Below are 16,950 nucleotides of genomic sequence, written 5' to 3' on the forward strand. Positions count from 1 at the left end.
GAGAGGAAAAGCGCGAAACTGTGTTAGACTACAGATGACATCCCTCCTGAAAAGCCTAGAACTATTGCAAATGAAAGATGTTATCATTAAAGCTACAGTCTGATTGGAAAAACAACAGAATGGGGTCCTCAACCAGACAGCGGAGGGAAACATAACACTACTCAAATTGATAGACAGTGCTCTAGCTGCAAGTCATTGGCATCAAAGATTCTATGGTTTCAACTATATTCTGAAGATATACATTGTATGATTACATTCTTGTTGCTTGTTAACATGAAATAATTATAACCTCATATTTTGGCTTCTGATAAGACATATGATTTTACAGAATCACAAATCCTGGACTGTAGCTTTACTACTGCAGTATATGGAACAAACCAAGCAAATCACTTTAATTTGAAGTCAAATACCTTCTATTAAGAGAAAATAGATGGCCTACACATAAGTACGAGGGCAATTTGGCACATTATGCATTAAGGGACAGAGTAACCCAGTGTAGAGAATGGTAAAGGAAACTAAAGTCCATACCAGTGTTTCCCAGCGGAAGATGTTGCTATAGAAACAAATCCAGTTTTCTGAGACATAGAGGCGCCCCTGCAGCAGGATATCTCTTTGCAGGGCACAGGAGTAGTCTGCCACACAGGGTCAAAGGTCATCAAGTTATTAAAGGTCATGGGGTTTATAAGAAGTCATGGCTCTACCAATAAATATAAAACATCTGCAGATCAAATTTTTATTTTACATTTTATTTAACTAGGCAAGTCAGTTAAGAACAAATTGTTACTTCTAATGACAGCCATTGTACATCTATCCAGTCAATTTATTATTCATGCCAACTCCTTGTCACTCATTATCATGCCAAAGTCTGCCCTCATTAAGGATAGAATGTATGAGCACAAACAGATCTGGGACAAGGCTGCATCTAAAAAAGAAATGTCCTCTCATTGTCAAATGCATTTATTTTCAGCAAACTTAACGTGTAAATATTTGTATGAACATAAGATTCAACAATTGAGACATAAACTGAACAAGTTCCACAGATATGTGACTAACAGAAATTGAATAATGTGTCCCTGAACAAAGGGGGGGGGGGGGTCAAAATCAAAAGTAACAGTCAGTATCTGGTGTGGCCATCGGCTGCATTAAGTACTGCAGTGCATCTCCTCCTCATGGACTGCACTAGATTTGCCAGTTCTTGCTGTGAGATGTTACCCCACTCTTCCACCAAGGCACCTGAAAGTTCCCGGACATTTCTGTGAGGAATGGCCCTAGCCCTCACCCTCTGATCCAACAGGTCCGAGACGTGCTCAATGCAATTGAGATCCGGGCTCTTCGCTGGCCATGGCAGAACACTGACATTCCTGTCTTGCAAGAAATCAGCAATACTGCTCGTTATGTGCGTGGTGGCATTGTCATGTCAGGATGAGCCTGCAGGAAGGGTACCACATGGAGGGAGGAGGATGTCTTCCCTGAAACCACAGCGTTGAGATTTCCTGCAATGACAACAAGCTCAGTCTGATGATGCTGTGACACACGGCCCCAGACCATGACGGACCCTCCACCTCGATCCCGTTCCAGAGTACAGGCCTCGGTGTAACGCTCATTCCTTCAACGATAAACACGAATCCGACCATCACCCCTGGTGAGACAAAACCGCGACTCGTCAGTGAAGAGCACTTTTTGCCAGTCCTGTCTGGTCCAGCAACGGTGGGTATGTGCCCATAGGTGACGTTGTTGCCGGTGATGTCTGGTGAGGACCTGCCTTACAACAGGCCTACAAGCCCTCAGTCCAGCCTCTCTCAGCCTATTGCAGACAGTCTGAGCACTGATGGAGGGACTGTGCATTCCTGGTGTAATTCGGGCAGTTGTTGTTGCCATCCTGTACCTGTCCCGCAGGTGTGATGTTCGGATGTACCGATCCTGTGCAGGTGTTGTTACACGTGATCTGCCACTGCGAGGATGATCAGCTGTCCGTCCTGTCTCCCTGTAGCGCTTAGGCATCTTACAGTAAGGACATTGCAATTTATTGCCCTGGCCACAATGCAGTCCTAATGCCTCCTTGCTGCATGCCTAAGGCACATTCACGCAGATGAGCAGGGACCCTGGGCATCTTTCTTTGGTGTTTTTCAGAGTCAGTAGAAAGGCCTCGTTAGTGTCCTAAGTTTTCATAACTGTGACCTTATTTGCCTAAGCTGTTAGAGTCTTAATGACTGTTCCACAGGTACATGTTCATTAATTGTTTATGGTTCATTGAACAAGCATGGCAAACAGTGTTTCAACTCTTTACAATGAAGATCTGTGAAGTTATTTGGATTTGTACTAATTATCTTTGAAAGACAGGATCCTGAAAAAGGGATGTTTCTTTTTTTGCTGAGTTTATGTGCATTTGAGCTTCAAAACAAGTCCAATGGCAGAAAAGCCAGCTGAGCATATTAATCGAAACCTGGGGCCTGTTCAGGGGGTGTGAAAAGTTATAGAACGTTCAGAAATGTGTTGTGTAGAACAGGTATGATTGTCTGTCATATAGATGGGTTAGCTGACGTCACGAAAACGATGCGATTCTGGATGGCCAGATAGCTACAAACAATCAGAAGAAACTGCCATGTGGGGAATCGTAAGTGACTTGTTTCAGCTAGTTTCATCTTGTTCTTGATACTGTGTTTTGTTTTGAGGTGTTTTGACTGATTTGATGTCAATGCTAATATTCCTCAAATTCACTAGTTAGCCAACCAACAACTGTAATGATGTATGAGAGGCAACAAATGCTCATTGTGCAAATTGATTTGTTATCAACAAACATTGGAGAGAAAATATGGTTAACAATCTAAGACAACCCCATCTGTTTTGTCCCATAGTTGTACAGGCATCGTTTTTTTTTGCTAAACAACCAACCCGTCTATCGAAAAGGGACTCTACAAATATTTTACAGGACATCTGGAGATTTGTATTCCCAACTACAAAAGACCACACCTTTAAAAAAAATTAAATGACAATGCACAACAATATACTGGTTCTAAAATCCATGATATAGTGATATCGGATCATTCTCATGAATCATGCATAATTAAACCAATAGAAAATACACTTAGTGACAGAATATGGAGAATGAACATAGCACATCTTCAAGACAAGAAGTCTATTAAATATGTAAACGAAAAAATAAAGACCACTGTGCCGCTCGAGAAGCCATTTTGGGATGCTTTCAAGGCATATATTAGGGGAATGATAATCTCATACCTGGCAAAAGTTCAATCAGTTAGAAATTAAAATGAAATACAAATAAATCATTATCTTCGAAAAAGACAAAAAAATATTTACAAAATAAAGAACATACAATTACAAGTTAAAGCATACTATGTAATGGCAAAAGAAACCGGTAAACAACCACACAGCCCACACAAAATGAATACACGCCAAACAAGTAATCGTTTTTTAAGTTAAGTATACAATTGCTTTAATTAAACAATGCTTCTAATAACAATTATAAAAGCTTGCATGAAAATCTATATAAATAAGAATTATATTTCAGTTGGACTGATTCTACAGCCTTCTTAGACTCAATAACCCTTAAGTAGAGATCAGCAAATGGAACTCACCCAAAAATAAACAAGACACCGTTAAAACAATCGCTCAGAGAAAGCACCAGGGATGGACCGCTTTCACGTAGAATTGGATTTGATATTCTGGGACAAAGTAGCACCCCTATTTATGCAAATGACAAACACACATGCCACTCAATGTAGTGCTTCTGAGTTCCATGTATCAAACAGTTATTTCAGGAGAGTCCCCAGCAGATTACAGAGTGATAGGTTTAATAAATTGAGACAATAAAATAACAAAACTCATAATCAACAGAATGGCAAAAGTATTACCAGACTTGATACATACTAAAATAAACACTTGCAAACAAATACCAGAACATGTTTTAGTATAATACAATGCGCTAAAAAACAAGATGTGCATTTTCCAATAATGGCTGTTGATGACGAAAACGCTTTCGACAATCGAGTGGCCATTTCTAATCAAAACTTTGGAAACATTCAACTTTCCAGATGAAATAACAAATGTCATAAAAATATTAAATATTAAATAAATATCCTAAAGCAAAAATATACAAAAATATTTTATCTGATTAAATTGCTTTAGAAAGGGGTACGAGACAGTGATGTCCTCTCCCCCCTCCTGTTTCAACAATTGAACCGCTTGCAGATCACTGCACCTGTACATAGCTCATCTGTAAATAACCCATCCAATCTACCTTATCCCCATACTGTATTTATTTATGTATCTTGCTCCTTTGCACCCAGTATCTCAACTTGCACATTAATCTTCTGCACACCCTACCACTCCAGTGTTTAATTGCTATATTGTAATTACGTCGCCACCATGGCCCATTTATTGCCTTACCTCTCTTATCCTACCTCATTTGCACACACTGTATATGGACTTTTTCTACTGTATGTTTGTTTATTCCATGTGTAACGCTGTTGTTGTATGTGTCGAACTGCTTTGCTTTATCTTGGCCAGGTCACAGTTGTAAATGAGAACTTCTCAACTAGCCTACCTGGTTAAATAAAGGTGAAATAAAAAATAAAGAAATTAGACAGGACCCAAAAGTAACAGATATCAGTAAACATGTATATAAACTAAACTTATTTGCAGACCATCTCCTCATACACCTGACTAATATTGAAAACTCAATGTAAAAATATTTCCGGAATAATCTAAAAATCTCAGGATATAAAATGAACCTGGAAAAAACTGAAATATTGACGATACTTGTGGTCCACAAAAATACTACATACTTAAGATGATTATTAAGTGACAAACAACAAATACATAAATACAACTTTAACCCATTACTCAACAACATGAAATCAGATATAATTCAATGGAATAATCTCCCCATAAATCTTACAGGTAGAATAAACCGCTTTAGAATGGCATGGCTCCAAAATTTATTAGAATTTATTTTCGGTAATACCAATGACAGATTTCATTTGGGCAAATAAAACTCAGAATAAAGTGGAACATTTCCCAAAATCTGAGGGTGTTTTAAAACTTTCAAATTTGGAATTGTATCAACTCGCCACCCAAGGTATATATTGTTAAATACTCTAAAGAGGAACAATGTTAAAACGGACAGCTTCCGTCAGCTGATTCTAGCCATCCCTTCTGGTTAGTTCTAGTCGGGCAGCTTGGTCTTCCATTCAGAGGAGCCCCACTTTTGTTAAGAGTCTTATTGGTCAAGGTCACACCAAATACTTATCACATCTCATTCAGCTTATCAGTGGCCTTGATTCCTGGGACTTCAGTTTCAGTTATTCTATGACCCCAGCACGCTGTGTGGTCAGAAACGTGCTTTCCCCATCCTGATGAGTATTTCCACAGTTTCTTCGTGCTTAACTTTTGCGCACTAATAGCGTTTCTAACGTCACTCGCTCTGAGCCTTCTAGTAGTTGCTCCCCTTGCTCTGCATGGGTAACGCTGCTTCGATGATGGCTGTTGTCGTTGTGTTGCTGGTTCGAGCCCATGGAGGAGGAAGCTATACTGTTACACTGGCAATGCTAAAGTGCCTATAAGCGCATCCAATAGTCAAAGGTTAATGAAATACAAAGGGTATAGAGGGAAATAGTCCTATAATTCCTTTAATAACTACAACCTAAAACTTCTTACCTGGGAATATTGAAGACTCATGTTAAAAGGAACCACCAGCTTTCATATGTTCTCATGTTCTGAGCAAGGGACTGAAACATTAGCTTTCTTACATAGCACATATTGCACTTTTACTTTCTTCTCCAGCACTTTGTTTTTGCATTATTTAAACCAAATTTAACATGTTTCATTATTTACTTGAGGCTAAATAGATTTTATTGATGTATTATATTAAGTTAAAACAAGTGTTCATTCAGTATTGTTGTAATTGTCATTATTACAAATACATTTTTTAAGAAAATCTGCCGATTAACTTCTTAAGGTGTAGGGGGCAGCATTTTCACTTTTGGATAAATAGCGTGCCCAATTTCAACTTCCTGCTACTCATGCCAAGAATATAAGATAAGCATATTATTGGTAGATTTGGATAGAAAACACTCTGAAGTTTCTAAAACTGTTTGAATCATGTCTGTGAGTACAACAGAACTTATGTAGCACGCAAAACCCCGAGGACTAACCGTTCAGATTTTGTTTTAGGTCTCTGTCTGTTCAGTGAGTTCTCATTGGAAAACGATATTTCTTAGGAAGTTGTGTTCAGTTCCTACCGCTTCCACTGGATGTCACCAGACTTTGGAATTTGGTTGAGGTTATTCCTTTGTGCAATGAAGAAGTACGGCCATCTAGGAACTGCGTAACACTGTTGAGAGTTGCGCAAGACTTGAAAAGTAGCTTGGTTTGTCATCTTCCTCTATTGAACAGAGATGGACCCGTCTTCAATTTGACCGATTATTAACATTTAAAAATACCTAAAGTTGTATTGCAAAAGTAGTTTGAAATGTTTTGGCAAAGTTTACAGGCAACTTTTGAAATATTTTGCAGTGACGTTGCACAATTTGGAAGCTGTTTTTTTTCTGGATCAAACAGCGCCAAATAAATGGACATTTGGATATATATGGACGGAATTAATCGAACAAAAGGACCAATTGTGATGTTTATGGGACATATTGGAGTGCCAACAAAAGAAGCTTGTAAAGGTAAGGCATGTTTTATATTTTATTTCTGCGTTTTGTGTAGCGCCTGCAGGGTTGAAATATGCTACCCTCTTTGTTTACTGTTGTGCCATCATCAGATAATAGCTTCACAACGATTCACAACGAGTGGAGCTTTAATTTAGTATCTTACATGTGTGATTTAATGAAAGTTTGATTTTTATATAATTTTATTTGAATTTGCTGCGCTGCATTTTCCCTGGCTTTTGGCCAAGTGGGATGCAAGCGTCCCCTATACCATAAGAAGTTAAATCGGTATCGGCTTTTTTGGTCCTCCAATCGGTATCAGTATTGGCGGTGAAAAATCATAATCGGTCGACCTCTAATATGCAACTTAAAAGTTGTATTTTACGAAATTTCGATCTGAAAACTTTTGGTCATCAGAGCAATGTTGAGGGAATCCTATTTGAGTCAGGAAAAGATACTCGCTCAAATAATAGGTAGGATATACAACAACATTTTTAAAGAACTGATATTTGCACAAGATGGAGGGAGTGTACGAACAAAATTACAGTTAATGTGCAGTCATGGCCAAAAGTTGAGAATGACACAAAAATTAATTTTCACAAAGTCTGCTGCCTCAGTTTGTATGATGGCAATTTGCATATACTCCAGAATGTTATAAAGAGTGCAATTAATTGCAATTCATCTGATCAAAGTCCCTCTTTGCCATGCAAATGAACTGAATCCACAAAAAACATTTCCACTGCATTTCAGACCTGCCACAAAAGGACAAGGCTGACATCATGTCAGTGATTCTCTCGTTACCCCAGGTGTGAGTGTTGACGAGGACAAGGCTGGAGATCACTCGGTCATGCTGATTGAGTTCGAATAACAGACTGAAAGCTTAAAAAGGAGGGTGGTGCTTGGGATCATTGTTCTTCCTCTGTCAAATATGGTTACCTGCAAGGAAATACGTGCCACCATCATTGCTTTGCACAAAAAGGGCTTTACAGGCAAGGATATTGCTGCCAGTAAGATTGCACCTAAATCAACCATTTATCGGATCATCAAGGGTGCCCAAGAAAGTCCAGCATGTGCCAGGACCGTCTCCTAAAGTTTATTCAGCTGCGGGATCGGGGCACCACCAGTACAGAGCTTGCTCAGGAATGGCAGACTTTTGGAGGATGGCCTGGTGTCAAGAAGGGCAGCAAAGAAGCCACTTCTCTCCAGGAAAAACATCAGGGACAGACATTCTGCAAAAGGTACAGGGATTGGACTGCTGAGGACTGGGTTAAAGTCATTTTCTCTGATGAATCCCCTTTCCGATTGTTTGGGGCATCCGGAAAAAAAAGCTTGTCCGGAGAAGACAAGGTGAGCGTTACCATCAGTCCTGTGTCATGCCAACAGTAAAGCATCCTGAGACCATTCATGTGTGGGGTTGCTTCTCAGCCAAGGGAGTGGGCTCACTCACAATTTTGCCTAAGAACACAGCCATGAATAAAGAATGGTACCAACACATCCTCCAAGAGCAACTTCTCCCAACCATCCAGAAACAGTTTGGTGACGAACAATGCCTTTTCCAGCATGACGGAGCACCTTGCCATAAGGCAAAAGTGATAACTAAGTGGCTCGGAGAACAAAACATACACTGCTCAAAAAAATAAAGGGAACACTTAAACAACACAATGTAACTCCAAGTCAATCACACTTCTGTGAAATCAAACTGTCCACTTAGGAAGCAACACTGATTGACAATAAATGTCACATGCTGTTGTGCAAATGGAATACACAACAGGTGGAAATTATAGGCAATTAGCAAGACACCCCCAATAAAGGAGTGGTTCTGCAGGTGGTGACCACAGACCACTTCTCAGTTCCTATGCTTCCTTGCTGATGTTTTGGTCACTTTTGAATGCTGGCGGTGCTTTCACTCTAGTGGTAGCATGAGACGGAGTCTACAACCCACACAAGTGGCTCAGGGAGTGCAGCTCATCCAGGATGGCACATCAATGCGAGCTGTGGCAAGAAGGTTTGCTGTGTCTGTCAGCGTAATGTCCAGAGCATGGAGGCGCTACCAGGAGACAGGCCAGTACATCAGGAGACGTGGGAGGCCGTAGGAGGGCAACAACCCAGCAGCAGGACCGCTACCTCCGCCTTTGTGCAAGGAGGAGCACTGTCAGAGCCCAGCAAAATGACCTCCAGCAGGCCACAAATGTGCATGTGTCTGCTCAAACGGTCAGAAACGGACTCCATGAGGGTGGTATGAGGGCCCGACGTCCACAGGTGGGGGTTGCGCTTACAGCCCAACACCGTGCAGGACGTTTGGCATTTGCCAGAGAACACCAAGATTGCCAAATTCGCCACTGGAGCCCTGTGCTCTTCACAGATGAGAGCAGGTTCACACTGAGCACATGTGACAGACGTGACAGAGTCTGGAGATGCTGTGGAGAACGTTCTGCTGCCTGCAACATCCTCCAGCATGACCGGTTTGGCGGTGGGTCAGTCATGGTGTGGGGTGGCATTTCTTTGGGGGGCCGCACAGCCCTCCATGTGCTCGCCAGAGGTAGCCTGACTGCCATTAGGTACCGAGATGAGATCCTCAGACCCCTTGTGAGACCATATGCTGGTGCGGTTGGCCCTGGGTTCCTCCTAATGCAAGACAATGCTAGACCTCATGTGGCTGGAGTGTGTCAGCAATTCCTGCAAGAGGAAGGCATTGATGCTATGGACTGGCCCGCTCGTTCCCCAGACCTGAATCCAATTGAGCACATCTGGGAAATCAAGTCTCGCGCCATCCACCAACACCACGTTGCACCACAGACTGTCCAGGAGTTGGCGGATGCTTTAGTCCAGGTCTGGGAGGAGATCCCTCATCAGGAGCATGCCCAGGCATTGTAGGGAGGTCATACAGGCACGTGGAGGCCACACACACTACTGAGCCTCATTTAGACTTGTTTTAAGGACATTATATCAAAGTTGGATCAGCCTGTAGTGTAGTTTTCCACTTTAATTTTGAGTGTGACTCCAAATCCAGACCTCCATGGGTTGATAAATTTGATTTCCATTGATAATTTTTGTGTGATTTTGTTGTCAGCACATTCAACTATGTAAAGAAAAAAGTATTTAATAAGAATATTTAATTCATTCAGATCTAGGATGTGTTATTTTAGTGTTCCCTTTATTTTTTGGAGCAGTGTAGATATTTTGGGTCCATGGCCAGGAAACTCCAGACCTTAATCCCATTGAGAACTTGTGGTCAATCCTCAAGAGGCGGGTGGACAAACAAAACCCCACAAATTCTGACAAACTCCAAGCATTGATTATGCAAGAATGGGCTGCCATCAGTCAGGATGTGGCCCAGAGGTTAATTGACAGCATGCCAGGGCAGATTGCAGAGGTCTTGAAAAAGAAGGGTCAACACTGCAAATATTGACTCTTTGCATCAACTTCATGTACAGTGGGGCAAAAAGTATTTAGTCAGCCACCAATTGTGCAAGTTCTCCCACTTAAAAAGATGAGGCCTGTAATTTTCATCATAGGTACACTTCCACAATGACAGAAAAAATGAGGAAAAAAAAAATCCAGAAAATCACATTGTAGGATTTTTTATGAATTTATTTGCAAATTATTTTGTTATATACCCTTTGTTGGCAATGACAGAGGTCAAACGTTTTCTGTAAGTCTTCACAAGGTTTTCACACACTGTTGCTGGTATTTTGGCCCATTCCTCCATGCCAATCTCCTCTAGAGCAGTGATGTTTTGGGGCTGTTGCTGGGCAACACGGACTTTCAACTCCCTCCAAAAATGTTCTATGGGTTTGAGATCTGGAGACTGGCTAGGCCACTCCAGGACCTTGAAATGCTTCTTACGAAGCCACTCCTTCATTGCCTGGGCAGTGTGTTTGGGATCATTGTCATGCTGAAAGACCTAGCCACGTTTCATCTTCAATGCCCTTGCTGATGGAAGGAGGTTTTCACTCAAAATCTCACGATACTTGACCCATTCATTCTTTCCTTTACACGGATATGTCGTCCTGGTCCCTTTGCAGAAAAACAGCCCCAAAGCATGATGTTTCCACCCCCATGCTCCACAGTAGGTATGGTGTTCTTTGGATGCAACTCAGCATTCTTTGTCCTCCAAACACGACGAGTTTAGTTTTTACCAAAAAGTGATATTTTGGTTTCATCTGACCATATGACATTCTCCCAATCTTCTTCTGGATCATCAAAATGCTCTCTAGCAAACTTCAGACGGGCCTGGACATGTACTGGTTTAAGCAGGGGGACACGTCTGGCACTGCAGGATTTGAGTCCCTGGCGGCGTAGTGTGTTACTGATGGTAGGCTTTGTTACTTTGGTCCCAGCTCTCTGCAGTTCATTCACTAGGTCCCCCCGTGTGGTTCTGGAATTTTTGCTCACTGTTCTTGTGATCATTTTGACCCCACGGAGTCCATCTGCGTGGAGCCCCAGATCGAGGGAGATTATCAGTGGTCTTGTACGTCTTCCATTTCCTAGTAATTGCTCCCACAGTTGATTTCTTCAAACCAAGCTGCTTACCTATTGCAGATTCAGTCTTCCCAGCCTGGTGCAGGTATACAATTTTGTTTCTGGTGTCCTGAATTGCTCCCACAGTTGATTTCTTCAAACCAAGCTGCTTACCTATTGCAGATTCAGTCTTCCCAGCCTGGTGCAGGTATACAATTTTGTTTCTGGTGTCCTTTGACAGCTCTTTGGTCTTGGCCATAGTGGAGTTTGGAGTGTGACTGTTTGAGGTTGTGGACAGGTGTCTTTTATATTGATAACAAGTTCAAACAGGTGCCATTAATACAGGTAACGAGTGGAGGACAGAGGAGCTTCTTAAAGAAGAAGTTACAGGTCAGAGAGACAGAAATCTTGCTTGTTTGTAGGTGACCAAATACTTATTTTCCACCATAATTTGCAAATAAATTCATAAAAAATCCTACAATGTGATTTTCTGGATTTTTTTTCTTCTCATTTTGTCTGTCATAGTTGAAGTGTACCTATGATGAAAATTACAGGCCTCATCTTTTAAAGTGGGAGAACTTTGTGGGAGAACTTTGGCACAATTTCTTCTCATTTTGTCTGTCATAGTTGAAGTGTACCTATGATGAAAATTACAGGCCTCATCTTTTTAAGTGGGAGAACTTTGTGGGAGAACTTTGGCACAATTGGTGGCTGACTAAATACTTTTTTGCCCCACTGTAATTGTCAATAAAAGCCTTTGACACTTATGAAATGCTTGTAATTATACTTCAGTATTCCATAGTAACATCTGACCAAAATATCTAAAGACACTGATGCAGCAAACTTTGTGGAAATTAATATGTGTCATTCTCAAAACCTTTGGCCACGACTGTACGCTTAATCCAATATAAACTAAATGTATAGAATTTATTATACAAGAGACAAAATTCACAAATTCTACAGCACAAAGGCAGTCATGTCTTAAGTATAAAACTAATAAAGACTCAATAATTTATGCCTTCTGGGAGTGCTATAAAGTCCAAAAGTTATGGTCTGAGTTAGAAAGTTGGCTGTCAGAAGTTTTACAATGTAAGTTTACTTTTAAAAATCAGTCTCTCTGCATATTTCAAGACATGGCATATGTGACCAACTGCCTTGACTCGGTCTTATGTAGCGTTGCTTTTATCCAGAGACACAGAGATATTATACAAAATGGTATACCATACACTGAATGAGGAACAATGGGAAAGTAATTCTGCTTTTAAAGTTAATAAACTTGTAACCTCACTTTTTAGAAAATAGCCTTTGTTTTTGTACCTACTGGAGAACTCTTCTTTGTCAACACCCATTCAGAATCGTTCACACCCTCTTAAGCTTTAGCCCCCACTCAAACTCTGACCATTTTACTCAGCCTAGCAGAGCTGATTAGGCTGCTTTCATGTTATCCAGAGCGTTGGTGACGTAAAAAAGTTTACGTTGAAACGGCTTTCCTGTGAAGTAGTGACCCGCGACATACGCCTAGTTTCCTGAAACGGGTCGCATATGAGGGTGCGGTGAGATACCCAAAACGGGATGGACCATACTTTTGCAATTTCAAAAAAATGTCTACTTAAAAACTCGCTCACTACGATAGTGGACGAATCAAATGTATGATTATTTAAATATTGAAAAGGTGTGGGCTACTGAGAAAAATAGAACTATAAGCACTGGAAAGTTCCAGGGGATGAAGGTTGAGGGGGAGTGTGGTTGTGAGACATACGTGATGTGTAGGGTTGCGGTGGAGACATGTGGGTCTGAGCAGGTGTGATGCCATTAATGTTTGTTGAAATGTGTGTTTATTGTCTTTTGTTTATGTATGGTTTTTATTGTTTGAGAGCTTGAGTTGGCTCTACTGGTTACATTTCCATCTGCAACGTTCTAAATGTTTCACATCTCTGAATATACTTGTGATCGGGTGACATTGCACATTAAATCACTCCTAACTCAGTTTGTCATACTTTGCAGACATCAAAAAAAGCCAAGGGAGATTAAGATCTGTACTGTTCAGGACAACAAGAAAAAGCTAGGTCATGTTAAGCGGGGAGAAAACAATTGAAACAGAGAGTCACTATCTGAATTTAGAAAAACAGACTGTTATTCCGTTGTAATATGTTTTTGCTATTGTATGGTGTGCCCTGCTGAAAACCACCAAGGTGTTCAAGAATAAATATGAATATAGTTTTCATTGATCCTTCCATCTTACTCACCCACGATGAGGCGTTCTGAGTCGGGTAGCTGCTTGAAGAGTTTTCTGAAGTCCTCATTGCGTTGCTTATACGTAGGACTCAATACCTGTAGCGGGGATAGAAGGAAAACATAAAAAACACATTTGCACTAAATTAACAAACACAAATATAAAATATTTTAGATACGCAAACAAGTGTAATGCCCCCACTGACAGCAATAAACAGACAGGGAACTAATTTACTTATCTGTATAACATGACTCTGCCCAGTTTTTTTATGAAAATGGTAGTAGACATGACTATATATTTTATTCCAGTTAAATTGACATTTCAGTCATTTAGTAGACACTCTTATCCAGAGTGACTTACAGGAGAAATTAGGGATAAGTGCCTTGCTCAAGGGCACCGACAGAATTTTCACCTAGTCGGCTTGGGGATTTGAACCAGCGACCTTTCAGTTATTGGCCCAATGCTCTTAACCACCAGGCTAGCTGCCACCCCCATTCAGTGATGTTATCTGACCATGGCTACTGCAGAAATAGAATCAAACTCTGTCTCTCTTTTCTTTCTCTACAGATTGTCAGAGTCTGAAATAACATAAAAGCTCCTATCACAAACGGGAACACTTTAAAATATGCTAAATGATCCACGCTGATGCTAATAATACTTCAGCTGGAGTTCCTCCTGTCTTTCTCTCCCTCACATTCAGATAAACACATTTCCTTCTAGAGGGCCAGATAAAGAGAGAGTTCTCTTATCGGCAGTTGCAGACCACAGCCAGTTCGCCTGTCTCTCCACACAAACACTGCATTGTTTATCCTGAAAAGGGAGGGAATGCAGCCAATGAGCTCTCAGTGTGGTGGTGATGGTTTTAGACTGGACACTAACATTGCCTTGGGTCATTCTAACCAGCCCAGTGCACAGCAACGGAAGAGCCTATGGCCTAGAACTAAAGCTTGAGTTGTAGTGTTAATGTGTTGGTCATCAGGTCTAGCCATAGAGTTGGATAGAGGGTACCACTACTTTAAAATGGAGACTGGCACTTGTCTCAATGCCGTTGGCCATGCTGTCACAGAAGAGGCCTTTACAGATAGATGAGCTCTCTATTACATCTCTATAGGCAGTGAAGTAAATTACTTAAGTAAAACTACTTTAAAGTACTACTTAAATAATTTTGGGGGGGTATCTGTACTTTACTATTTATATTTTCTACAGCTTTTACTTTTACTCCACTACATTCCTATATAAAATTATGCATTTTATTTTTCCACAACTGTCTACCCTATTTTATTTTATTTTAAATTAACCTTTAAATAAACTAGGAAAGTCGGTTAAGAACAAATTCTTATTTACAATGACGGCCTAAGAACAGTGGGATAACTGCCTTGTTCAGGGGCAGAACGACAGATTTTTACCTTGTCTGCTCGGTTATTCGATCTAGCAACCTTTCGGTTACTGGCCCAACGCTCTAACCACTAGGCTACCTGCCACCCCAAATCAGTGCGCCTAAGCGAATCTTCTAGAGCCACTCCACTCGCTGTCCAGCCTACCCTTACCCCTAGTCCTGTATCAACCCCCAAAAATGTGCAAGACAATGACCGCGACCACAAGTTCACCATAAGTCACTTTGCAGCACAGCACAACAATATCACATACTAGTTTAGAAACCGATAATCAACTTGGGATTTAAAACTGTAACCCTCACCCACTCATCCCCCCACACCTGTCTCCACCCCAGCTCCAGAGAGGGTGACTTACAGCTGGCACCCTCTCTGACTCCCAGTCCCAGGTCTCCCAGTGGGCTAGGGCATCTTCAGACAGAGACACCTGGTCTGTCTCAGTGTCCATGCTGACTGCAATGTCCATGGCCTGGATGTCCGTTTTCTTTTGGCTCCCACCCGTCCCCTCCCTCTCGCTTTCTTTCTTTCTTTCCTCAGGTGGAAGGTGTGAGCAGGGTCTTTCAGCCCGGCGGGTGGTCTGGTGTTGGTCTGGTGTTGGTCTGGTATTCCCCCTTTGTCGATGAAGGAATGGAATTCCTCTACGAGTCAAACGTTGTCTAGCCCTGGCTCCTCTTACACACAGCGCCTAAGCTGCAGTTGACCTGCAGTAAACTCAGCCCTCAGGGGACTGGTCATTTGTCATCAGCTCCTCCCTCCCTCTCTCTCTCCCCATCTCTCTCCCTCCCTCCCCTGGGTGGAACAGAGAACTTCTCTGAACCCTCCCAAAGAGGCTGGGGAGACAGAGATACCTGGAATAATATCTCTCACCACTACAGGTAACTAGCAGAGCTTAAGAGCTCACTAGAACTTAACAATACAGAATTAATAAAAGCATATTTCACATTACTAAAGAATGAAGGAATGTGAACGTTTCCTAACTCTCTGAACTGCTTAGCTAAAGGACCCCATAATATAGAACTACAGAACTCAGAGAGAGTACTCCATAGAGTACAGTTAGGCATGAGAAGCTGGGTGGAGGGCGTAAGGAAATATTGATTTACACTCAGGACAGCAGGAGCCCCCTTCTTCTGGAGTGGAAATGTCTCCTCCCTCCCTCCTGTTTTTGAAAAATAGTTGATCCCCTGGTAAGTCTTAATAGGCCATTTGGGCCAAGTGCACTGGTTGGTCCGGCTTAAGAATGGGTTAAGACCAAGTCAGAACCAGGTTTAAACAGGGTTAAGACAAGGTTAAGACCTGGGACACAGAAAAGGCCTCCAGTCAGTTAAACTACAGAAAATATGCTTTGCAGTCTGTAATTGACGGAAAAAGTTGGTTTAAAACAATCCTCTTATAAAACAATCCCACTTATACATGCAGTCATCCCCAATGTCATTTCAGATAGGGATACCTCCAAAGGTGCTGCAGAATGGCATGGTCTCCTCAAATGATTTCTCAAAGCAATATATATCTATATCAAAAAACACACAATCCACATGGAGAAAAAAAGCTCTCTTTCTGCACTAACAGAAAACATACATATAAGCCCAGCTCAAGCAGTCTCAAAGTCCAATTGCTCTCTCTCTCTCTAAAATGGACACATACAGTCTTTGTCCTCAGGGAGAGCAGAAAACAGAACAATCCGCTTGATGCTTTAGCTTGTCCAGTGAAGAGACGATTGTTCATCAATAAAAGTGGTCAACAGTGCGTCCCAGGACAGAGTGGAACCCATGTGACTGACCAAAAAGGACCACTGCACACTACTGACCAGGCAAACCACAACAGAGCCGTGTGCTCCTACCAGGACTCTAGTCCTACTGTTGAAATCTCTCCCTCCCTCCCCTATTCTCGAGGAAAGTGGTATTGGAGGAGCATTGAGAGAGAAAAAGGAAGGAGAGAGTGGCAGAGAGAGAGAGGGAGGAGAAATGGGAGGGCCTAGCGTGCACTTGAGTGCAACAGAAGGTGTACCTGCTTGTATGTTTTTAAGGCTATAAAACACCTCCAAAAACCATCTCTCAGCCTGAAAAGCCCTTTGAACAGTCAACCTCTATGGTTCTCTATGAAGACCCTAAGGCTACACAGTATGCACAAGTCATGTATCCACGTGTGTGTTGTGTGTGTCCATCCGGAAGTCCTGACTTGAACCAAAGGCTTTTCT

At 41.6% G+C, this 16,950-nt stretch overlaps 1 protein-coding gene across 19 annotated transcripts in view; it reads right to left on the reverse strand.

Annotated features, from left to right (window-relative positions):
- gramd1ba (GRAM domain containing 1Ba) overlaps positions 1 to 16,950 on the reverse strand; it is a 133,352-nt gene that overhangs the window by 17,512 nt on the left and 98,890 nt on the right. For 18 of the 19 annotated variants that reach the window (XM_090186022.1, XM_090186015.1, XM_021617608.3 and 15 more), the window contains 2 exons: positions 13,379 to 13,463; positions 529 to 632 (listed from right to left, as the gene is read on the reverse strand). In XM_090186022.1, coding sequence (XP_090042148.1) covers positions 529 to 632; positions 13,379 to 13,463 — 189 coding nt within the window. Of the gene's footprint in view, positions 1 to 528; positions 633 to 13,378; positions 13,464 to 15,114; positions 16,912 to 16,950 lie in introns of those variants that run through there. The other variant, XM_090186027.1, reaches the window with a different exon arrangement.

The sequence above is a fragment of the Oncorhynchus mykiss genome, chromosome 10 (genome assembly GCF_057628025.1).
Source record: "Oncorhynchus mykiss isolate SJ-2025 chromosome 10, ASM5762802v1, whole genome shotgun sequence".
Lineage (NCBI taxonomy): Eukaryota > Metazoa > Chordata > Actinopteri > Salmoniformes > Salmonidae > Oncorhynchus > Oncorhynchus mykiss.